We start from the raw sequence: 26,935 nt of genomic DNA, 5'->3' as shown, positions 1-26,935 counted from the left end.
CCCCGTCCCCTAAATAGTACTCATATCTAACATTTCTCGTGGCTACAGAATGGGAAAGTATTTTATTTTGCTCCTGCAACCTCCATTGAACCACTACTTTTTGTCGCAAAAGTGATGGCTTTCTTTTTTTTACTTGCTTTAGTGGTACTGCAGGTATGCCAGTACTTGGAAAGAATTTAAACGTCCAGGATTTTACTTGTGTCGAAATTCGACAGCGAAACAACACCGTTTAGTGACGCGAAACCTCGCTGTTGCCACCTACCATCGATTCCTATACTTAGGTCTCGACTTGCATTACCATCATCATCTACATTTTTTCTACAGATATTTCTGTAGCCTTGATCTTTGAATCAAAGGCAACCGTTCGAATAGATTCTACCATTAGATCATTGTACCTTTCGAATCTTATGGGAGGCTTGGGCAACTCGAGCATCGCAAAAAGAGGCTTACTTGAAACGGAACCTTTACCTATTGCCCTCAAGCCAAAAACAAACTTCAAGTTGATGTCAAAGAAATTGTCAGTTTTATTTGATGTATAAAAAGAAAAAGAGTGAGAACAATTTTTACATTTAATCACCAGTTTACTTGCAAGTCCTTGACGTGATTTTTCATCTTCCGTCAAAACCGGAGTTTCCAGATTTACAAATTTTAAAGGCAGTGGCACAAAACAGAGCTTGGGACAATATGTCAATACCAACTATAACATTTTTGTTACCTGGACTAAAACTATCAAATGTATTAGGCACAGTTCCAATCTTTTTTGATAAAGCAGAAGGAGTAGAAATACTTTCACAGCTAGGCCCAGGCCCAGGTTCAGACAAACTTTGGTTTTCTTGAGATTGCAAACTTTGGCTATCACATTCACTTGAGGTTGTAGGCCTTTCATCTTCATTTGGTAGACTACCTAATTTAACATGTTTGTTCCCTCTAAAGCCTCTTTTCTTCCACAATTTTTTAGATTTGGTCATTTTGTAACGATGTATTCTACACCCGTTACAGTTTTACGTTTCCGTAGGTCGGTACGTCAAATCAGGAACGTACAGTAGTACCAGACACTCGCGCTCTCTCTCTCTAACGCACAACCAAACTCTGTCCTTACCGCCAGAGTAGGGACGACAGGAGTGGTAGGGGATCCGCGCATGCACACTGGCAACGGTTTGGACGAGGTCCACTGCAGTGGTTTGTAGTTTCATTCGACTCAATACCTCCGAACCGTGCAGTCGTCTCGAGCACGGTAACCTCGCTGGCTTAATAACGGAGCCATAAACTTTCTCTGATCTCACGGTAGGCCTAATTAAGTAGCACTGAGTGTGACTTTTGCTTTAGTTTCCATTCGAAGCTTCGATTCCTAGTAACGTCGTGTTGCTGCTGAAGCAACCTAGGAATACATTACATTATTTTCGATACAATAACTAATTATCAATTTCACAAATATATTAACTCATTCCAGCCCAGTATCGTTTTGTTGCCGCTGAGGCAACCTGGGTGTATTTTATTGTGTGTTGTTTAACGTTGATATTATTAACTATTAAATCGTTACATTCCAGTATCGTTTTGTTGCCGCTGAGAGGTTGTCTTTGGGGTGTGTTTTATTGTGTGTTGTTTAACGTTGATATTATTAACTATTAACTCGTTCCATCCCAGTATCGTTTTGTTTTGTGTTGTTTAACGTACATATTGTTAGCGAATTTCCCATATAGGGAATAAGCTATTACCGTAGTACTCATGGTAAGACCTGGACACGGGACCGATTTTTTTTTCGTTTTGAGGTCCCTAGAGGCCAAAAACACCATCCGTTCAAATTCATATATATATATATATATATATATTTATATATATATGTGTCCGTTAGCGCGATAACTCGAGCAAAAATGATCCGATTTTGATGAAATTTGGTACAAACGTGTAAACCTACGTTTATTCGAACGAGTTCGCGAACCAGCATGATCGGACCATGGGAATGGGGGTTTATGGGGGCTTTTATGGGGTAAAAATGGGTTTTTCCAATTTTTGACCCAAAAAACATAAAATTTTGTAATTTCTTTCCAAACTATTTTGTAGAGCTTAAAAAACAAATAATTTAGTATATTGAAGCGTTATAATGCGCCTAATAGTTACGGAGAAATTGTTAATTTAAAATTCCCATATTCTTATGGAGAATAAGTAAACTGTTGTAGTTTGCTTGTTTATTAACATATTTCGCCCAAATTTGGAAAATGTTTTAATTTCTTACTAACTATTAACATTTTACATAAAAAAACACTTTTACCCTCCCTGTTGCAGCAAACCTAAGTATGTGTTAAACTGATTCTATTTAAATAGGGAATAAATTTGATATTTTTAAGGAGACATTTTAGTGTAAATCCAATCAGGCAAATGGAAATTCGCTTAGTCTGCAGGTTTGCTGCGGCGGGGGTATTATTTTATTAACTCGTTACATTCCAGTATCGTTTTGTTGCCGCTGAGAAGTTGTCTCAGCGGGTGTGTTTTATTGTGTGTTGTTTAACGTTGATATTATTAACTATTAACTCGTTCCATCCCAGTATCGTTTTGTTTTGTGTTGTTTAACGTACATAATTTTATTTTATTAACTCGTTACATTCCGTTGTGTGTTGTTTAAAGTCGATATTTTTTTTTATTAAATCGTTCAATCCCAGTATCGTTTTGTTGCTGCTGAAGCAACCTGGGTGTATTTTGTTTTGTGTGGTGTTTAACGTTGATATTATTAAGTATTAACTCGTTCCATCCCAGTACCGTTTTGTTTTGTGTTATTTAACGTCCATATTTTTATTTTATTAACTCGTTACATTCCAGTGTCGTCTTGTTGCTGCTGAAGCAACCTGGGTGTTTTGTTGTGTGTTGTTTGACGTCGATATTTTATTTTATTAAATCGTTCAATCCCAGTATCGTTTTGTTGCTGCTGAAGCAACCTGGGTGTTTTGTTGTGTGTTGTTTAACGTCGATATTTTTATTTTATTAACTCGTTCCCTCCCAGTATCGTTTTGTTGCTGCTGATGCAACCTGGGTGTATTTTGTTGTGTGTTGTTTAACGTCGATATTTTATTTTATTAAATCGTTCAATCCCAGTATCGTTTTGTTGCTGCTGAAGCAACCTGGGTGCGTTTTGTTTTGTGTTGTTTAACGTCGTTATTTTAATCACTATTAACTCGTTCCATCCCAGTATCGTTTTGTTGCCGCTGAGGCAACCTGGGTGTATTTTGTTGTATGTCGTTTAACGTCGATATTTGTAACAATTAACTCGTTAAATCCCAGTATCGTTTTGTTGCTGCTGAAGCAACCTGGGCTTTCGTGTTAATAACGTTTGTATTAGTGTTTTATGAGTAGGTCCTTTAATACTTAGAATCGTTTTGTTACCTAATGAAAAGCATTGGTCTCTAATTAGACAAATATCTACCCCGTATTTTCGTATTTCTACAGGATACAGACAATCCAGTAAATATTCTAAATTCACCCATAGCCGAACCTAAATTTTGTGTACCAAACGTTTTGTAAGTAATCACGTCCCTTCCAGTATTTGTGTGTTGCTGTATAAGGCAACCTGGAAGAGCTCAGATTAAAAAGTGACAATGATGATAGTGAGATATTACCGAAATTAGGTATCTTGTCTGCATATTCGGAAAAGTTAGTCAAAATTTCTAACTAGTTAGAAGTTAGTCCCATAAAAAGTGTGGGAAAATAAAACTCTTCAGAACTTTCTACAACTTAGTTATATTTTACACTTTAAAAAACAGGACAACAAAACGAACCTTCTCTAAACATTAATTCAACTCAACACCCATTAGTCACCATGACAACCGAAATATCCAAAATCGTAAACATAAAGGACACTAGTCAGCTGATGCTAGTTCACAGCTACACGCCCCCGTGGTGTCAACACCACCACACGCCCTCGAGGTGCCGACACAACTTACACTTTCATTTTTACTTTCAACTACTTTTCGCACATCTGCTATGTGATGAGGCCTGCCATTTACTTCAACACTTCTGGGTGAAAACTGTCCAGTAACCACTCCTTCCTTCCATCTCGAAGTACAGGATGGGTTTGGCGGCTTGACATACACACGTTCACCTACTGTAAAATGTGACCCTTCATACACTTCACCTTTTACAGGTTCACCTTTACATCGCCATTGGTACGAAAAAATCTGGGAACTCGGCGATGAATCGCCACCTAATCCTTCTTTAGGTGTCAAATTGTACCAATAGACCATTTCTTGGATACTCCCTTTAGTTCTTGCGGCCATACGCTTGATTGTTCTGTGGTTTCGCTCAACTATCCCGTTTCCACTTGGCCGGTTGACACACCTAAACACGACTTTAATACCCCATTTATCACAGAGCTGAGTAATCTCTTCACATCGAAATGTTGCACTATTGTCCATCAAAATCTCATGTGGTGGCCCTCGATCAGTAAACAATTCCAACAACACTTTAGAAATCTGATCTTTCGTCTCTTTTGGGATCCGGCGCCAAATGCAGAACCTACTTGGACCACAGTCCACAATGGTCATGAACTTGCTTTGACCATAGTGTGTTACGTCAATGGCAAGCCTATACCAATTGTTCTGGCAATCCAAATACCCAGGCTCCCATTTGATGCTGGATGGATCAATTGACAGACACTCTTTACAACTTTTCACAACTTCTTCAACAACTTTTGTGGTAAAGTTAATGTCTGGGTGACACCGTCTGGCGGTGAATAAAGTACGGTTAACACCAAAATGATGCAAGTCATGAACCTGTTTCACCAATGTCTTTTGGTCCACACTCTCATTCTCACACACAAGTGCAATGCTAGTCTCTTCGTTTCTTGCTAACCATTTTTTTGGCACTCTTGTAAGAAGATCTGCTTTGTTGAACTGTGACTTAATGAGTTCTATTTGTACATTGAGACCGCATTCCAAAATAATGTCTTTAAATAGGCTTAATCGTCTTCTAACCAAAACTTCACTTAACCCATGTGTTTTGATAGGACGGTCCCCCGTCAGTATAGATGACACCCAAGCATGAACTGTCGCTGAATCCGTAATTAATACGATCTTCTTTAACCCCCAACGCAGGGCCAAATTTACTCCTTTTAGGATAGCTTCCAATTCTGCTAAATTGATATGTGCTGAATCATGCTGCTTCCTCAGCCACGAAGCATCTTCGACTATCTCACCTTCAATTTCTAGACAAACTCCGATCGCTAGACTGCTTGCGTCACACCACACTTTTCCTTCTTCTCCAGGGGACACAGCCCATTTGCCAGTGGCTGGGTCTCTTTCATCGATTCGATCCATAATATTTGTTAACATAGTTTGCGCACGTTCACTGATCAAATCATCCCACTTCAGATCCGACAAATGTCTCTTAACGAAACTACATGCAGGTCGAAGCCAGCTTGCTACTGGATAGTGTCCAATCAATTGCCCACACAACGAGAAAACATCTTTCTTTGTTTTAACTTGGTCCAAAGGTTTTAATTTGTTATCTCTGTACCACATTAGCTTACATCCTGCTCTTCTCAGCCTTAGTCCTAATACTCTGCCTCCATCAAGCGTTTCTGCCGGCTTTGCTGTCAAACCATATGTTTCCAACAATCTAATCACAACATCACTACTGACGATTTCTTCATTAACGACGATGTCATCGACATATGAATCTGTGGCACTCCTAACTATCGGATCCATCGATAAAACCTTGTTAACAATACTGCTCATAATCTTTGGGGCAACGTTTAACCCAAACCCAAGTCGAGTTAAACAATAGTTTTCACCCTTAAATTTGACAACTTGAAATTTCCACAAATGTGGAGCAATATGAATTTGCAAGTACGCTTTACGAAGATCAACTGTACTCACATGTTCACCCAATCGTCTCCACAATCTTAACTTTTCACTACAAACCTCACTTCCAGCTGTATGGCTTGAAACGAATTGGTTAAGTTCTCTATAGTCCATTACAGGCCGCACTTTATCCTTATTTTGCTGTATGACAGCCATCAAAGGAATCACACCTTCAAACTCTCCATGATAGGGCTGCAGCCAACCACTTTTTATCCATTCTTCAACTTCAGTTTCGAAGGCTTCGGTAGCATTCTCAGGAATTCTGTACATTTTTACTTGATTTTCCAACATAGGCAGTCTGTTCACATCCTTCCAATTCCATTCCACTGTCCATTTTCCATCTAAAAATTCTGCCTTAAAATCACAGTCTTCAATAATGATTTTCTCTGCAGATTTCTTATCAATATTAATTTCTTGCTTGGATTCGATCTCCCTGATGATTTTCTGGTCACCGTCACCCTTTTGCTCAGATTCAGCCACTGCTCCAGTACACAAACCCTTTTTAAATTCTACGCCACCATCCCCCTGAATCGTAACTCCACCCATTGCAGAAATCGCATCCATTCCTAATAGCACCTGATAGTTTGGCAATAATCGAGCAACTAAACAGTTTAATGATAGGTTAATCCCACTAACGGACACCTCTGTCTCACACATTAAGTTACAGTCTACTACGTCCCCGTTCATCATTACCACTCGTTGACTTGTGGGCCTTATTAGTTTCTTAGACCTGACAAGACTCGGTGAGATAATAGTTCTTGAACACCCCGTATCTAATAATGCACAACACTTAGTTCCAGCAACAGTTACCATCAACGTCGGCAGTTGTGGTTGCGCAGTCAAACAAGGATAGCCACCCGCGCAACAAAGGGTGGCCCCTTTTACTCGTTTTTTTGAGCCTGTGAACACTTTGGAGCATAATGTCCTACCTCTCCACAACGGAAACAAATTACATTCGAGGTGCTACTCGGCTTTCTTTGTGGGCATGATCTTGCTAGATGTCCTTCCGAGTTACAGATAAAACATTTTTTACTATACTGTCTTTTATTTACGGACACTTCCATCTGAGCGGCGGCTCCAACATTGGATTCACTTCCATTCACTAAACTTCTCGCCCTTTCTAACACTTTTGACAGCTCCATGTCTTGCAAACAACATGCCGCCTTTAACTGATTTTGAACTTCTCTGGGTAGTCCGTGAACAAAAGAACTCTTTATCCACTCGTCAGAAACTGAAGAATCTATTAATTTAGCCAACCTTTTCAAATCAGATGCGTAGACATCAACAGATTCTCCTGGAAGCAAACGTCTGGATATGAACTCCTCATACGCTTGGAAACAGTTAGCAGAGAAAGCCTGCTGCAAAGCTTGGGTCAGGGCGGAGTAATCACTCTTAACTGCGTCGGTAAGCCCATCGTAGACGGCAAATGCTCCTCCAGACAAAAACAAGGGAAGCACCGATTGTAGTTCTTTAACCTTCTGAAGTTTACATACAAGCTCTAACTTTTTCAGCCATTCCGAGAAGTCTCCTTCGCCATCATACAACTTTACCAAATCCGAAAATCTTGTACCGTTTCCAGACATGCCGAAATAGCTTGTGGGAAAATAAAACTCTTCAGAACTTTCTACAACTTAGTTATATTTTACACTTTAAAAAACAGGACAACAAAACGAACCTTCTCTAAACATTAATTCAACTCAACACCCATTAGTCACCATGACAACCGAAATATCCAAAATCGTAAACATAAAGGACACTAGTCAGCTGATGCTAGTTCACAGCTACAAAAAGTAACTGATAGAAGTTACTAGTTAGTTAATTTAAAAAGTAACTGATAGAAGTTATTAGTTAGTTGAAAAACTAACTGATAGAAAATAAAGTTAGTTTTCAACATTTGTAGAAGATAGATGTTTGTTGGACGGTTGTTTTAAAGGATTTCATATGTAATGAAATAATGACAGATCTTGGTTACTTATTATTGTGTTTTAATCAAATATTAATTAAACATCGTCACATTTACATTACATGTAATGTAAAAACATTCATTACTACAAAAAAATTTACTTTAAATGCCTATTAAACTTTAAAAGAAGTTGTTTTTCATAATTGGTGTCGCTGATTCTTCCTCGTCTGTTACTCTGTTAGTGATGACTAGGCTTGCCGCTCTGAACAGGCGTTCGCAGTGAACAAAGGTGTTTTTTAATTTGTATTTGTAGATTTATATTTGTAATTATCTTATTATAATGTATTTGTTTCATGACTAGTGAATATTTTGTTAGTAAATTTATGTAAATTTATAACTAAATAATGATTTACACATTAGTTTGCCGTGAGTGAATACTGAAGCAATGTCAGTGTGGTAGTCAGGTACACATCGGAGACGTCGCAGATTCGCACGTGCTCCCGCCCGGCTGGGAAATATCATTGACTATACACCTCTACACCTCTATACGTAGAGGTGTATAGTCAATGAAAATAGTCTTCGATTTTTGAACAGCTCATTAAGAACACTTTCACAATTTTAACGTCTTGTAATAAAAACACAAAACATCGGTCACTGTTCGATCACCGTTATATACTATTGCACTAGACTAACCCGTTTGCTCCGGCACGACACGACCACGTTGACTCGGCCTCGAAACTGTTCGGATAATAATGCTTATAACTAGTTCCTCGCTGGAAATATAACTTACACTGATAATACTTGTTCTGAACTATGGTTATCACTACTGATAAGAAAATGTTTAACCATTAACTCGGATAAAAGCGTATTAAATCTGGAGACAGTGTGAAACCACTTCTATCGTCTACGGCAACAGTAGTGCTAACCACTATTTATGACATTAAAAACATAAACATAACTGTACAAAATCCTACTTTGACAGTTCTCATTGTGTATCACAGTTGTTTGTTGCTGCTTAGTTCAAATTAGCTGTTCACATAAATGGGGGAAAAAAATTATAGTGCTGCACCATGTTGGTAAATCTTATAACTTTTTAATACTTTTGTATATCATAGAACCATCTTTTTTAGTTGAAACAGCTGACTAAATTCTTTAATTCCCTTTAAATATGAATACTCATAAGATTAACATGGGGGACTACAGAGCCACTGGGGCGGAGCCCGAAAGGATTTTGGAGATAATATATGTTAATCGGGAATGTGAGCTATCGCCATGCCAAATTTCAGCTCAATCCGTCCAGTGCTTTATGCGTGATTGAACTTCAAACAAACACACAAACTTTCACATTTATAATATTAGTAAGATAAATACAACTTCACAATATCAAACTTAATAAATTTACAAAAGCCTAAAAGTAGTTTTAAATTTAAAGAAGGCAATGAAAAAGATATTGAAAATATAGTTAAATTACTCAAAAATAAATTTTCAACCAACAGGAGTAGATGATATTCCAATTACCCTTGTTAAGCGTGTTTTCCCAATTATTTAAAGACCACTAACATACATTATCAATTCATCTTTAATTAGCGGTATCTTTCCTTCTAAACTAAAAATTGCTAAAATAATACCGGTCTTTAAAAAGGGGGATGCCAATGATCCTAGTTACAGACCAATATCATTGCTACCAGTTTTTTTTCAAAAATCCTTGAAAAAGTTGTATACAACCAGTTGTTGGATTTCTTGGAATCGAACCAGTTGCTGGATCAAGAGCAATATGGTTTTCGACCAGGAAAATCCACAACCACTGCTAGCATTAACTTCATTGAATCAGTTATCAACTCAATTAACAACAATGAAAAAGTTATTGGAATATTATTGGATTTTTCTAAAGCTTTTGATAGTGTCTCACATGATAAATAATTACTTGAAATTCTTCATGGCCTAAACATAAATAATAAAGAATATAATTGGTTCAGATTTCATTTCATTTCATTTCATTTCATTTCATTTATTTCCCACGGTTAAACCAATTTTACAAATTTGTCTACATCAAGATGATAATACAATAACAATAACAACAATAAACAATAACAATAATAAACAATAACAATAATAACAATTTACAATTCTAAAATGCATAGCAAAACAACCATAACAATATAATATTCAATGCAGTAGCAACAAATATAAATAGAAAATTGGAAATTACATAACAATAACATGACTGTATCAGCACTTGAAACTTTTGGTTGTGAATCAATCATTATTTACAAGTATTTACAGGTAATTTACAAGTTTAATAAGCAAGCACTACAAAAAAAAACATTGATAATTATTCAATACAATAGCAACAGATGATAAAGAGGATACTCAAAGATAGCATAATTATTTACAGCATTATATTACATGATTAAAAATACAGCAGCAGAACAGATGGCACCAATAATAAGTAGGAGAAGTGTGTTTGGAGGAAAAGTGAGGAGACCATGCCCTCACAGACACTGGTGTAGCCCTTTAACGCAGCTACCAAAAGATAACAAACACACTACATTATATTGAAAGAAAACTATGAAAAGTGAGGAGACCATGCCCCCACTAAAAAAAACACAAACACTTAGATGTGGCCCTTTAACGCAGCCACCAAACACCCAGCACTACACAGAAGCTCAATTCCACCACCAACGGACCCAGCCACTTCGTACTGTACTTGAAGAAGACTTTCTATCTATCACTGCTCCAAGTAGAGGACTGAGCGTCTAAACGTACCCAAGGAGTCCGAGAAGAAATCCACCAGATTGCAGACCTCGTTACCAGCTCTCAGCATTCTAGGAATAGGACTATGACGAAGGTAGTTAGTGCTTCTGAGTTTCAGCTCAAAAAGGCATTGTGCTCTGGTAGGTGAAGGGGTCCTGAGGTTGACCAGATGAAGCAGGTAGGGGCAATCAGTAACTCCATTTATCAGCTTATAGAGAAATACCAAATCAGCAATCAGGCGTCTAGAAGACAGAGACGGTAAACTTAGGTTGATTTCGAGCTCGGCAATAGGAACCTCTCTGTAGGCATAGCCATTCTTCACTCCCAGTATTCTTATGAATCTTCTCTGTATTGACTGAAGCTTATCAATTTGTCCCAGCTGATATGGAGACCATATCGAGGAAGCATATTCCAGGATCGGTCTAACTAATGACTTGTATAACAATGTCATAGTCCGGGTGTTGAGGCCGAATTTTCCCAGCCTAAAGACCAAACCCATCATCCTTGATGCTCTTAAACAAATACCATCATTATATTATATTATATCAGATTATATTTAAACAATCAGAAACAATGTGTTCAAATTCGACATACCTCATACTATCCAAATCGCAAATATGCATATACCCAAAATGTCTTGTCTAACTTTAATACAGTAAAATATGGTGTCCCACAGGGATCTATACTGGGTCCCTTGTTATTTCTTTGCTACATATGGGGGTTTCCAGGAGTTGTAAATGCTGGAGGATCTGTATGTCTGTATGCAAATGATGATACAAACATAACAATTACAGGCAAATCTCAAGAAGAAGTGGAACTAAAGTTTTTGTAAATTTATTGTCAGTAAATGAATTCACAAATAACAAAAATCTACCAATAAATTCAAATAAATCAAATATTTTATCTTTCTCCACAAGGCAATAAAGATTAAAATTACAACCAGATATATACAGTCCAACCTCAGTATAACGAATCTGAAGGGACCGAACTGAATATTCGTTATATCAAGGATTTCGTTAAAACGAGGTTCGTTGTATAGAGGTTATGTTTGCAGGAATTTCGCTAAGTCGAGGTTCAGAACCAGCGTCGGTCAATATAGGTCGATAACTTTAAACCTGGTCGAGCCCTTAAAGTAGCATATGCTACAATACTTTACAGTACAGTGTTTAAATTGTACAGTAGAACCTAAATTATCCGGCATAAAAAAGGGGAGGGATCTTGAATATTGCGCAATCATGAAAATGGCATTGACCTTGGTACAGGTTAAAAACTGTAAGTTTAAATTCACAGCTTGTTCTAACCCTCCTAAAACCTAGCCAAACACTGTATTGCGTAGTCATGAACCATGTAAAGAACAAAACAAAACAGTAGTAGAAAGTTTTGTAAGCTACTGATCGTGATAGGCCAGTAGGCTACTTACAGTACAGTACTGATTTATCACAACAGATGAATGTCAATAATAATCATTAACTATAGCATTGGTGTTGCTAGTTGAAACAAATCGTATTGAAAACAATAAATTATTAGATAAGTCATTATAAAAGTGTATAATCATAGCCAACTTAAAGATAATAAAATCACTCGAAAAAGGAATGTTAAAATAACGATGTTGCTATTCTTTCTCTTTGGTTTTGTTTTTATATTCTTTCTTAGGTTTCTCTTTATCCAAAAATTGAACAATTCACCATAGTTACTTATCGCCTAATCACAGCTTACTAAACATTACGTCGTCATCAGTCCTCAGTGAATGAAATCAGTTCTCAGTTGCAACATAGCGCGCGCAGCGACAGCAGACAGAGATGTGTAAAACGGAGCAGACGAATGTTAGCGCAAGCGATGACTTCACCTTTCCATTTCATTTGATAAAGAAACAGATTTTTCAAAAACAATAATGGGGTGGGGGATTTGTTATATCGAGGGAAAGACGTAGACAATTCGTTATGCAGAGGTTAAATTCGCAATGTAGAGGTTCTGACAATGATAAATTCGCTATATTGAGGTGTCTTATTTTAGCCGAAATCACGAATAATTCGTTAAATCAAGGTCGTTGTTATGGTTTGTTCGTTATGTAGAGGTAAAATATACATTGTGTCTTATGGAGAGTTCTAGGGGATTAAAAAAAATTCGTTATATCAAGGAATTCGTTGTATCGAGGTTCGTTATATCAAGGTTAGACTGTATCTTAATGGTTCAAAATTAAATCAAGTGGAGCACACTAAATTCGTTGGTCTAATATTAGACTAGCATTTAACCTGGGATAAGCATGTGAAACATGTGGTAAAAAAATCTACAGCTGGTATTTATGCTTTGCGACAAATGTCCCGTGTCTCAAGCATTGAAACTCTTAAAACTATTTACTTTGCTTTAATAAATTCACACATATGTATCTTATGGAATAGCTTTATATGGTGGTACCACAAAAAAAAAAAAAAAAAAAAAAACCTGGACAAAATTCTACGTCAACAGGAAAAAGCTCTTAGAATTATCTTTAGTATAAAAAAGAGAATCAGTTAAAAAATATTTTTCTAAATTAGGTATAATGACCATCTATGATTTATACATTTTTGAAACTATTCTACACGTAAAAGTAAAAAAACTTCAGATTAACAAACTAACAATTTCCACAGTTACAATTTACAAAACACCAGGCATGTAGAACAACACAGATTGAAGTTATTTGAGAAAAAACCAGTTTCATTGGCAACAAATTTTTATTCAGCCTACTCAAAAATATTTTCAATAGACATAATTACAGTAACTTTAAAATACCCCCGCCGCAACAAACCTGCAGACTAAGCGAATTTCCATTTGCCTGATTGGATTTACACTAAAATGTCTCCTTAAAAATATCCCATTTATTCCCTATTTAAATAACATTAGTTTAACGAGTACTTAGGTTTGCTACAACAGGGAGGGTAAAAAGGTGTTTTTTGTAAAATGTTGGTAGTTTAGTATGAAATTAATGCGTTTTCCAAATTTGATCAAACAAAATATGATCATAAACAAGCAAACTACAACAGGTTACTTATAATAACACTTATAATAACTTATAAGGTTATACTCCATAAGAATAACATGGGAATTTTAAATTTACAGTTTTTTGGAATTTTCTCCGTAACAATTAGGCGCATAAGAACGCTTCAATATACTAAATTATTTAATTTTTAAGCTCTACAAAATGGTTTGGAAAGAAAATGCTAAATTTTAAGTTTTTAGGGTCAAAAATGGGAAAAACCAATTTTTGCCCCATAAAACCCCCATAAACCCCTGTTCCCATAGTCCGATCATGCTGGTTCGCGAACTCGTTCGAATAAACGTAGGTTTACACGTTTGTACCAAATTTCATCAAAATCGGATGATTTTTGCTCGAGTTATAGCGCTAACGGACACATATATAAATATATACATACGGTATGAATTTAAACGGATGGTGTTTTTGGTCTCTAGGGACCTCAAAACGAAAAAGTAAATCGGTCCCAGGTCCAGGTAACCATGAGTACTACGGTAATAGCTTATTCCCTATATGGAAAAATCCCTAAAACTACTGAAAAACTATTTGCAATCTAAATCATTATATTCAATAGAAGAGTTTTGGAATTTAAATTATTAGAAATATGTTATGTTATAATTTATGTTTGTAATCTATTATTTAGGATACTTGTATACCTAATTTTTTGTTTATCTTTTCCTTTCTGTGATGCAATTCATGTATTTGCTGTAAAAATACTCAGAGGTGCCCATCCCCCCCAAACCCAGAGGCGCAATCCCCCCCAAACCCAGAGGCGCAATCCCCCCCAAACCCAGAGGCGCAATCCCCCCCCCCAAGCCAAAGGAGTAGTTCCCCCCCCCAATTTATGCTGCCGTCTATTTAAACCTACCCTCCCCTCACCAATTTATCAGTTTTCCCTTTACCGCATAAAACGTGCATTTCAAGTATTAAGTAAACTTGAGGTAAAGAAAAACAAACTTGCTGATGATCAAAAAACGTCATTTAACAATACATCATTATATCTAACTAATGGGCAAATTAGAGGTTTTTAAAATGACGATTCAGAATCTGGATTGTCAGCCAACTTGTGCTCAGTATTGCAATAGACAACGTCTTCAAAACGTTAAACAATATACTCGGTGAATTACTCTACTCCAACTCAGTACTGTAACTGTACAATATATTGGGTGACGTTAATTTTTACAGTGCTTAAGAATTCAAACAGCTGTGTGTAAGTGCATTAATAATACTTTGACAAAAAGTATCTTGTTTCAAAATTATAGGCAGAGTCACAAAAATATATAAATACATAAAACTGGGGACAGCACAAAGTTTTTGAGTGAAAACACTCAATTAATTATGAATCCCATTATATTTTCAACACTCTTCTCAGTCACTACAATAGTCCAATATCAGCTGTTGAAAATGCAGACGACAATCCAGAGACCACGTCGGTCCGTCATAACCTGAACCTGATTCAGTTTACTTCCAGTCCTGCCGACCGACGGCAATGTACACGCGTGAATTGATCCTCCAGAAGTGGATCTTTTGTAAATCCTGACGATGGTGGAGTTAAAGAACCACCAAAACATATGTAGCAAGTAAAATTCGACACTGGTATACTAAGGATTGCCTGACAAGGTGCGTTTTTACCATTCTTAGAAGCAATCTTAATTACGAATGGCAAAAGGTTGTTGGTGTTGATAGTGAGCTACTTAGAAACACATTTTCGGGCTGCTTATATACAATTATACATTCATTATGACAGCTAGAAATAAAATATCCCCCCCCCCAAAAAAATTCCTGTGGCACCTTGCGCCACAGTACCCCCTCTCTGGGCACCCCTGAAAATACTTGATGAATAAAGATGATTTGTATTGTATTGTATAAAACCTTCAATGACAAATCCACAACTAGTCAACATTCAGTCATGGTTGTTGGAGAATTAGATTGTTTATAAAGTGCACACCATCTAAAGTACTCTCTGTTGACGATTCATACAATTTTATGAGTTAAAAATGTATTGTAATTGTTTTAGGTCTGGAGACAACCGAGCAAATTTCTCAATTAGAAAGTTTGCTCAAAAATATAACCTGGGTGATCCGGTAGGAGGCAATTGTTACCAAGCTCAGTGGGATGACTATGTTCCCACCCTGTACAAGCAACTCGGAGGTTAACAACCAAATGATGACCAGCCAGTTGAATATATACTATGGGGATTTGTTGCACATGATCAAAGGAATGATGGACTGTTAAAAACACACTTTTTAGCTGACAAGTTATACAAGTGTTGTAAAACACTGTACCAAAAAGAACAATATTGAAAAAGAAAAAGTTGTTTTCAACTCAAAGAACAATAAATAAAAAAGTATTGCAAAAACTCATTTCTGTTTCCTATTGTTATGTTCTTGATTATGTAATCTTCTTCAAAATAGATTCAAAGTCATACCAAAGTATTAAGTGAAAATGATGTATATTTGAGATTATCTTTTTTGAATTCAGGAATTACTTAAGCCAATTTTAATTTTGAAGGGAATATGCCTGAAATAAGAGAGGAATTTATCAAGTGTGTTAAAGATTGTTTTTCGATGAAAGGGTTTGTATTCATTGGCTCCATAAAAAAAAACTGGAAAAAAGAATATTGACGTTGACACACTCAACTATATTTTATAATGAGAAGAATTAGTGCCGGGGTCCACGCAAGCATGGTGGGCTTGCCATTTACGTGAAGAACAATATCAACTTTAAGGTAATTGACAAATTTTCTAAACTTTCTCAACCTTTTATGTGAGAACTGATAGGCTTACAGATAAATAATAATTTTGAAATGAAATGAAATGAAAATGATTTATTTAGTCAGGCAAAGTTAGGGCCACATGGCCCTCTCTTACACTTAACCTGTTTATACAAATCTAAACATACAAATAAAACAAAACAATGTACAATACAAATAAAATACTATAATCTATTTACAATATTTAATGTAAAAAGAAACAATAAACTTTTAAAACATACCACCTTACATAAACACCCACACACACACACACCTACACACGTACACGCACACGCCCAACACACACTCGCAAGAACTAGCACACACACACGCACACCTGTCAGTGATCAACCAAGCGCATGCCTAGGATATACCAACCATGGCCATACGTCCAGAAAACAGATTTTTTAGTGCTGTCACAAACCGGGGACGGCTATCAAGGGTTTTTATGGCTAGAGGGAGATCATTCCAAAGGCGACAAGCAGAAACAACAAACGCTCTGTCATAAACTGCCGTTCTATGATGAGGCATACGCAAAGTTACTGAAGCAGAACGTGAATTTCTTACACTTTCTTCAGCTACAAATTTGAAGTCGTTTAAAAAATATTCTGGAAATTTTGTTTTTAATATTGAATAGGTTATCATAAGAATTTTTATTGATCTTAGGTCACATAGTTTTAGTAATTTAGAATCAACATAAAAAGGAGTGATGCGCTCATTACGTCTCAGATCATAAACAAATCTTATACAGTAGTTCTGAGTGCGTTGGAGAGCATCAGCGAGATTTACAGTCATGTCATTGATCACAGAGTTACAGTAAGTGAAGTGAGGGAAGACAAGTGATTTTACTAGGTGTAACTTTATGTGTAAAGGTAAAAAATTCTGTAACTTCTTCAGTGAGTGGATTGATGCAAACACCTTTTTACGTATGTCTAATACTGCATCTCCCCAAGTAAGCGTCGAGTTTATAGTAAGTCCTAGATTTTTCACTTTGTCATAGTAAAGTAAAGCTGTCCCATTTATAGTTACTGAGTTCACTGTGTCAAGGTCAATTGAGTTTCGTAAACGTGAATGACAAATTATTATTGGTCTTGTTTTTGTATGGTTTAGTCTAAGTCCATGTTTTTCAGTCCAGGTAATGATTTTCTCGATGTCTTCGTTGATTTTTAGAACACTGTCATTGATATATTTTGCTGAGAAATGCGTATAAATCTGTAAGTCGTCGGCATACATATGGTATTTACAGTGTGTGAGGACTGAGCTCAGGTCATTTATGTATAGTACAAACAGTAGAGGGCCAAGGATTGACCCCTGAGGCACACCACAAGTAACTGTCTCCCAGTCAGATCGTACGTCATCAACCTCAACACATTGCCGCCTGCCTGACAGATAAGATCCCAGCCAGTCCAATACACCATTTGAAAACCCTATGGCCCTTAACTTTTCCAGAAGAAGATTATGATTTACGCAGTCGAAAGCTTTCGAAAAATCAAATAGTGTTAGAATTGTACCCTGCCGACGTTCCATTGCTTGTCTAATGTCGTCCGTCACACGTAATAGTGCTGTTTCTGTGCTGTGTGCCGTTCGAAAACCAGACTGAAAGCTGCAAAGTATGTTGTTGTCAGTCAGAAATTCCGTCATTTGGCAGTGCACAATTCTTTCAAGGCCTTTTGATAATGCGGGCAATATACTGATCGGCCTGAAATCCTGGCAAGATGCCGGGGCTGGGATCTTATTTAATGGACGAATAAGGGCAGACTTCCAAGAAATAGGGAAAACACTTTGCCTTAGTGATGTGTTGAAAATGCATGTGACAGTTGGGAGTATAGCAAAGAGAATGTCTTTTATAAAACGAATTGGAATGCCATCTGATCCGACTGCATTGCTACGAATCCGACGAATTGCGTTAAGAACATCTGACTGCACTACAGGTCTGAAAGTAAACTTAGGATGTCCTAGGTCCTGATCAGGGAGGTTTCTGATTTCGTTTATGTAATTTACAACATGTTGTTGGTCGATATTTTGACCATATGAAGAGAAGAAAGCGTTTAATTCATTGAGAGGGACATTCACTCTCTGTGGTTCAGACTGCTTCCCAAGCCCAAGACTTTTTACATTGCGCCATAAAACCCTAGAGGATTGATTTTTATTTTCAAAAAGCATACGGATGTGTCTTAATTTTGAATTTCTCAAAAGCTGTTTCACTCTATTTCGAAGATAACGATATTGTTCCATTTCTGTTTGGTTTTGAGAACGTTTAGCTTTCCTAAAAATACAATCACGTCTAGCCATTAATCTGCGGATTTCTGGGGTTATCCATGGTGCCGGACGTGTTTTAGTCAAACGTTTAGTTACTGTTGGAGCATGTTTGTCAAAAAGATTAATAATTTTAGTGTTTAACTCATTCACCATTTCATCAACTGATGGTAAGTTTTCTATTAAGTGCCATTGTGTTTCATAAATGTCTGCCATAAAGTCAACTACATTCATGTTCTTAAAATCTCTGTATTTTAGAAATTTAGTCTTGGGTTTAGGAGCCTTAACTGAAAACACACAAAATATGAGATCGTGCTTGGATACTGCTGGAACTGGAAGTTGCCCATGATGTATAATGTCTGCAGCATCCGACACCACTATCAAGTCGAGGAGAGTGTCAGACTCGGCAGCATGATGTGTAGGGTCGAGTGGAAGTATATCTAAGTTGCAAGAGTTAAACAGTGTAGTCAGTTGTCTGTATTCATAGTTTTGATTTGTCGAGAGTAGGTCAGTATTGAAATCCCCCATGATCAAGGCATGACTGTATCTAAACAAAGAGTTTAATAGTGCATTTTCAAAATCCAAAAAATGTCCTGCTCTAGGTGGGCGGTAACACACACACAACAACAGGTCGTCAGCCCCAGCTAGACCAATTTCTATAATAAGGAATTCTGGTTTTGCCGAGTACTCAGAAATTGAAGAGTTAATAACTTTAAAATTGATTCCCTCCCTGATATAAACTGCAACGCCTCCACCCTGTTTGCCGGTTTGGCTGTTTAATTTGGCTTTGGTTTTGCTCTACAGACCTCCGAGTGCAGACGTAGATATCTTTTTTGACACTCTCACTTTGGTTTTTGAGTTCTTAGGCAAATTAGGTCTAGTTTCCATTGTTTGTGGGGATTTTAATATTAAAATCAACATTCCCGACAACACAACAAATCAGTTTCTAAATTTGTGCTCAATGTACGGATTTGAAGTTACTGTAAATCAGCCTACTCGTGAAAACAATTGTTTGGACAACATTTTGGTGTTTGGCACCTCCGTTTTTACCACTGGAGTTATAAACATGCATCTCAGTGACCATCTAGGGCAAACATTAGAATTTTGCATCCATGGGGAGGATTTTAAGAGTTGCAAGTCAAATAAACCACAACTTTTGTATCATCACATAAGTGAAGACAACATCCGCATTTTCAAGGTTATGATAAGCAAAATTGACTGGGAGCTTGAACTTCCTCACAGTGATATTGATGAGAACTTCAAGACCTTTCTAGATACTCTAGTCCATTACTTTAAGATATGTTTCCCTCTTTAAGAAATTTAAGCCTAGGCTTGATTTGAATGTTAATTAAACTAAAGGTTGGTACACAAACGAGTTAGCTTTAATTAAAAATAGGTTAAATTTTCTTTATTCACTGTGTAACACTGTAGGCTCAAATGATAGAATTAAAAATGCCTATAGAGAGTTAAAAAAGGAATATAGATCCGAGATTAAATCGGCAAAGAAAAAATCAAATGATAATTTAATAATTAATTCAAAAAATACTATCAAGTGTATCTGGCAAGTCGTAAAGGAAACGACTAAGCCTAGTGTAAGTAAAGATGAAGTAGTAATATCACCTGATCATTTCAATGAATTTTTGTGAGTAATTTAAGTGAGAAGGGTCATAAACATGAGACAGGCTCGGACGCTCATGTTAAATCTTTTACTGCTGAAGCTTCAGTACCTAACTCAATGTCATTATTAAAGAATCATGGTTTTGTGGCAGATGTTTCTAATAGTTTTAAGTTTAAATGTATTACTGTTGCTGATATGTCTAAAATTGTGTCTTCCTTGTCTTGTAAAACTAGTAAAGATCATTTTGGTTTCTCTAATAATCTTGTCAAAGAAACTGCAACCTATTTTATGGATATTCTTGTCACCATGGTTAATCAGTGCTTGTATGAAGGGACTTTCCCAAGTGTGTTGAAAATCAGTAAGGTACATCCTATTTATAAACACAAAGGTGCCAAGCAAGATGTAAATAGCTACCGTCCCATTGCCATAGTACCTGTATTTTCAAAAATAATTGAACTTGTTGTAAGTAAACAGCTTATTGATCATTTTAACATGCACAACATTCTAAGCACAAGGCAGTATGGCTACAGGAAGGGTGTTTCGACAATTACAGCCTTGACAGATCTGGTTGAGGAAATTTTGGACTCTTGAGTCGAGAGAGCTTGCTGGGGCCGCATTTTGCGACCTCAGCAAGGCTTTCGACAGAGTCAGCCACAATTACTTGTTAGACAAGCTAAGTTTTTATAATGTTAGAGGCAGGGAGTGTTCATTTTTTAAAAGTTATTTAGAGAATAGAAGTCAATATGTTTTTGCCAATGGTAAATGTTCAAAGATGTTAAATGTTACACAGGGCGTGCCGCAGGGCTCCGTACTGGGGCCCCTGCTTTTTTTAGTATTAATTAATGATCTAGAAGTTAATGTGTCATCTGGAATTTTCATGTACGCAGACGACACTACATTGATCGCTAGAAATAAAATCAAAGAATTGGCTGAAGTTGACATCCAGGAAAATTTAAATAAGGTTAGTGGCTGGCTTGATGCCAACAATTTAATTTTGAATAGAGAAAAAACCACCACTATGTTTTTTGGCCTGAGGGATCTTACCAAGGAGGAGGGGGGCATTTCGGCCAAGTTCCTTGGTGTCCGGCTGGATCCTACTCTTTCTTGGTTGGATCACTCATCGGAATTGTGCATGAGATTGGCTTGTGACATTTTTGCTCTAAGATGTGGTGTCGTCTCGCAAAATGTAGTTAGAACAGCTTACTTTGGTTTATTTCATGCTAAGATTACTTATGGTTTGATTGTCTGGGGCAGTGCCTCAGCATCAAAAGATGTTTTCATCCTACAAAAACGTGCCGTTCGAATCATTGCTGGAGTTCATTATAAAACTCACTGTAAACCATGGTTTGTTCATTTAAAAATTTTAACTCTTTATTTTGCCTTTATTCTGCAAAACTTGCTATTCATCAAAGATCAACCAGATTTGGTGCATAATAATGACGTGCACTCTTACAACACTAGAATAAGACATGACTCACAATTGCCTTATGTTAGATTAAGTAAATCAATGAAAAAGCCATCTGTACTAGCCATAAGGTTATTTAATAAGCTACCCCTTGCTATTAGGGACATGAACATTATTAAATTTAAAACTGTTGTAGTTAGGTTCTTACTTGCAAATGCATTCTATTCAATTGATGAATATTTGACAAAAAAATTGACTTGCAATGATTTTGTGTAAGATGGGTGAGCCCTTTGTTCAATTCATTATTGTATAGATTATATATTGTAACCTGACATATCCAATGTATTCAAAAGAATATCTAATGGAAATAAAGATCTTATCTTATCTTAGTGGGGCACCCTGGTTCGTATCTAACATTACAATTAGGAATTACTTCCAAATTAAATCAGTGAAAGAAGAAATTACAGACCATAGCTAAAAGTACCTACCAGGAAAGATTAGGATATCATCCGAACAGTATTGCTGTTAATCTGCTGGACAATAGTCAGTTCATTACCAGACTTAAAAGTGTTGTGCAACTTTATCTTGTCTTATCTAACAGGGACAGGTCGAGACCTTAAAGCACTTCATCCGAAATTGAATTATTGCGCACCCCAGACAATTGTTTTCTTGTTGACCTTACAAGTTAAGGCGCCCAATGAATGCCTGTAGCTTCCCAATTAGTTCATCCTCAGGAAGATATCTTCCTCTAGCCATATTCCCAAGAGTTATCAGTCTAGCGTCAGAGAGCTCGTTACAATCAAAGAGTAAGTGATCAGCTGTCTCTTCTGACCTATCACAGTACCTACAGATCGGTTCACCATCATATAAGCCCATCCGTTGTAAATGTTTCCTAAAATCGCCCATGACCAGTTATCAGTTCCACAGTTAATTTAATTCTTCGTCTGTCTAGTCTCAAGAGATCAGAGGCAAACTTTTTGGAAGGCCTAAACAGAGTAAGCTTGCTGACCCTGAGAAGGGGAACGTCTTAATGACGATTACTTTAATGTTGATTTTCACTATAACGAACCCTACTCTCCTTATATTTGTACTTCGCTTAACCAACAACTTAGTTGTAAAAATACTTAACTAACATACTCTCTTACCGCAACTTTAAAAATAATTTTTGTATGAGGTGTTCCTTAAGGTCGAGCTCGAAGTTAACTTATATAACTTAATATTGACGGTTTCACTTGCTTTGTTACAACTTAACTCTAATCTACTAATGACGACTAAAGCCCCCCATACACTATCCAACATGTTGGACGGACATGTCGGGATCCAACGTCTTGTCGAACATATTGGACAGTGTGTGGGTTCCGACCCGACATGCTCGACGGATATGTCAGGTTGGATGCTCGGTCCGATAGCACCACCCCACTCGAGCCGTCCGCCTGACCTGTTGGACCGTGTGTGGGAAACCGTCAAACTGCTCGCCCGACTAGCCACAGTTTTCAGTTTACTTGTATTTAGCGAGTTGTGTGTGATAACCGTCCCATTTTCCCTAATGTCATTTAATGATAATAAACAGTTCTGGTCAGAATTTATTAAATTCTACAGAGACCAGAAGGCGTTGTGGGATGTCAAAAGTAAACTATATTGCAACAAACATGAGCGTAAAGAGGGGCAGGATATCCTGATGGAAAAGTGCAAGGAACTGTATCCAGAGTGTGATTTAAAGTTCGTTAAAAATAAAATTGAAAATTTAAGAGCCTCGTTCCGTAGGCTCTAAAAATCTCTAAAAATCATCGCTAAAATCCCCCACAAACAGCTACAGTCGTCTCGAAATCCATCTCAGGTAGAGATGTGCCAAGCAGTTACTTGGGCGAAACAGCTGCAGCTAGTTCCAAGGTCGCCGTGGAACTCGTTCCAAAAGCAGTTCCAGCTGCAGCTGGTTTTGCCCGCTGCAGCTGGTTTTCCCGCTGCAGCGGAGCTATGGCTGTAGCGGAACGAGGCAAAAGGGCGGATTAACAAAATCTCAGTTTATTGCCAGCTACAGTCGTCTCGAAATCCATCTCAGAACTAATATTTCACCTGACTTGTTGGGTAACATGCTCGATAGTGTGTGGGAAACACCCGACATAAGTCAGGTTGGATGATGGGTCCGTCATCAGGTCAGGTTGTCAGGTCGGGTGGCATGTTCGATAGTGTATGGGGGGCTTAACAGCTGGGGGGCCTGAGTTAGTTATATACATACAGACAAAACACAGTCGTACTTATTGCTTATTTTAAGGAAAAGTGTGTTGCCACGAAACTGTGAGGTAGAATCAAAAGTAATAACTTAATCGTAATGCAAACATCTATAATGAGAACCAAATGATTAATGTAAAAGCTGAAATATATATTTTATATTTTAAATAATTCTTTAATTAAGGTTCCTGTGTTAAGAGAGTTTATTGAAAAACTGATATTTTACTGGGCACATCAAGGCATTTCATTCAAGTTTGCGTTTGATAGGTGTGTGGCTTACGATTTTCTCAAAAGTTCATAATCCTTATTAGTATAATAATATAGTATTTGCCGAAAATATATTTTTTTCTGGCGGTAACGAGTTTCTAAAATTAAAATGTATATTTATAAATCATCAACCGTTATGAATTTCCTAATTTCAATATTTTGTAGAACTTGAAAATCCACGGATATTAAGAACAGAAATAGCACGATTAAGATCATAAACGTTAACAAATCATGCCACTGGTGGAAAGTAAACATGTTATTATTGATACTTAAATTGTTTTATCTTAGTTTCAAGAATTTTATACTTTTCCTAACAATCAAGTTGAAGATATTAACGACATTAAATACAATATTATTTTATTATCTACGACTTAATCATCATTTTGATTTAATCCTCCTGACATTTTATTCCGTTTATTGACTTTAAATCCAATTGTCAAAATTGTTGGTTCAAAAATTATTATAATACCGGGTTGGTAAAATATGTAAACAAATCGTAAAACTAATGAGCATAAAGTGAGAAACACAAAGTGATAGGCGTGGGCAACGAGCTAGGGCATAGGCACGTGAAGACAGAATAAACTAGAATGGAGAACTGGCAACAGCGCACGGGAGAAGTAGGGGGGACAAACACACTGCTCAAGCGCTACAACGCATTAGTGGCATCCTATCCACACACTGTTGATATATACCGAATTGCGGCATGGTGCCACAACTAAAAACTAGAGTGTTTGATGTTGAAATGGAGTGTTCATTAGAAACATCGATATACACAAGGTTTTGGTACCTTCCTTCATCCACTGGTGGCCGCAGTTTGAAAGATGCTACAATTTGGTGTTTGCGAGTATTCGGTAAAGCCCCGTCTGTGTGTCTGGATGTGTACAGAGCTAGGGACTACACCTGTGGTCCGATTTCGGTGAAATTTGGTATGTAGGTTCTAATCCGTGGTATCTCCAGGCGTTTTTTTTTTTATTTTTTTGAAATTTTGATTTTAATGGGGATTTTTCCATAAAAACCGGAAAAATCAGATTTTCTCAAAAATGGCCCGAACGATTTTGGTAAAAATTTAGTATGTTGTACCTTTAAATTCTGAACAAAATGGTACAAATTCCATTTCTGTAAAAATTATGGTTAACAAGTTATTGCAAATTATGTTATTTTCCCATAAAAACCCCATAAAATAACGAAAAATGGGATTTTAGAACAAAATCTGGATGGATTTAACATAGTATGTTATGGTCCTTACAGTCTTGATAGTTTTTTTTCATTTTTAGAAATTTTGATTTTTAATGGGGATTTTCCCATAAAACCCCATAAAATATTGGGAAAATAGGATTTTCCCAAAAATGGCCCGAACAATTTTGATAAAAAAATAGTATGTTACAGTCCTTTATATTCTGAACAAAATGGTATAAATCCCATTTCTGTAAAAATTACAGTTCAAAAGTTATTGTAAATTATGTTATTTTCTCATAAAAAAAAACCCATAAAATAACAGAAAAATCGGATTTCCCCAAAAATGGTCCGAACGATTTTGATAAAAATTTAGTATGTTATAGTCCTTTAAATTCTGAACAAAATTGTACAAATCCCATTTCCGTACATTTACTCTCCATGCTTACACATGATAAAGGTTGCTGACAAACTTATAGGAGAAAGTATGTGTCAAAATGCTGATACCGTTTATTTTATTTATTTTATTTTTTTTTGCTTTAATACAGTACCTACCCTATGTTGTGCAATTCTTTTTTTACCCATCAACTTTTAATATGTAAGTTTTTTCAACCAAGTAAACTTTTAAGTAAGCGTAATACTGTATTTGAAAATTAAATCGTATTTTACAGTATTTTCATACATGCATCAGGGCCTCATATGATGTTTGCTATGCTATAATGCCTTATAAGGCCGGGCGCACACCTGATGCGGCACGGCACGGCACGGCGCGACGTTTTGCCTTATGCGACTAGATTTCTATTATTTCAAATGGGGGTGCTGCACACATCATCGGGCACGGCAAGGCAAGGCAAAACAGCGCCGTACGGCGCTTTGTTCTGCCTTTTCAATTTTCGTCTTTCGGGCAAAAGGCTTGAGGCAAAATGATGTGCGCATGCGCGAGGATCGACCCCACGTTCAGCGCAGATGACAGCCCCTGTCAAAATCAGTGTGCACGTCCAACGATTAGTAATTATGATTTTTTCCGGATCTGCTCTTAGTTCTGCAATGAATGGTTTCAAGTTCCTTTTTTGGTTGATGGGATGCACCCACGATTCTCTGTTAGGGAGATCATCCATTACATTAATTAGGTACCATCATTGACTATATAAACACAACAGTCAATGGTACCATATAGCAGCAATGGCAGCAGCCTTTTCTTCGCTTTCTGCATCCATTCTCAAAAAATGTGCAGTACAAAGTGTCACAAAATGTACAAACAACCTCATAACACACAGTATCTCACTTGGGATCGACCATGTGGGTGCTCAAGTCGCCTTGCCGTGCCGTGCCGTATGCATCTCAAATCTCCATCGGGCACGGCAAGGCGAGGCAAAGACGTCTCGCCTCGCCCCTTGCCGTGCCGTGCTGTATCAGGTGTGCGGCCGGCCTAAGTTAGCCTAGCTTAAAAGAAAGTTTTTTTTCAAACTAAGAAGTCCAATGATAAATTTTTTTGAAATCAAAGGTGGATGTTTAACTATTTTATACAACAGATTTAAACATCAATGTTTTCACTTCCTTCACTTCATCCCTCTCTGTTGCAAAGCACGGGTACAGCAGCTAGTATTTAATATTACTGTAGTATGAAGTACAGTATGATTAATAATAAAAACATCTTCGCATAGGAAACGCAACAATAACGCGCTCCTGTATTGCGGGTATTGCAGAGACTTTCTGAAG

General features: G+C 37.0%; 1 protein-coding gene across 2 annotated transcripts in view; it reads left to right on the top strand.

The window, feature by feature from the left end:
* LOC128982630 (protein D2-like) overlaps positions 1–15,879 on the top strand; it is a 113,466-nt gene extending 97,587 nt beyond the window's left edge. For both annotated transcript variants that reach the window (XM_054401585.1, XM_054401581.1), the window contains exon 5: positions 15,534–15,879. In XM_054401585.1, the coding sequence (XP_054257560.1) occupies positions 15,534–15,672 (139 nt within the window). In that variant the 3' untranslated portion in view covers positions 15,673–15,879. The remainder of the gene's footprint in view (positions 1–15,533) is intronic.
* Positions 15,880–26,935: the final 11,056 nt, after the last annotated feature.

This window comes from Macrosteles quadrilineatus, unplaced genomic scaffold (genome assembly GCF_028750875.1).
Source record: "Macrosteles quadrilineatus isolate MER2022 unplaced genomic scaffold, UCM_ALF_1.0 Scaffold_1__1_contigs__length_201487025, whole genome shotgun sequence".
NCBI classification, from domain to species: Eukaryota; Metazoa; Arthropoda; class Insecta; order Hemiptera; family Cicadellidae; genus Macrosteles; species Macrosteles quadrilineatus.
This window is presented reverse-complemented; position numbering and strand designations above follow the sequence as displayed.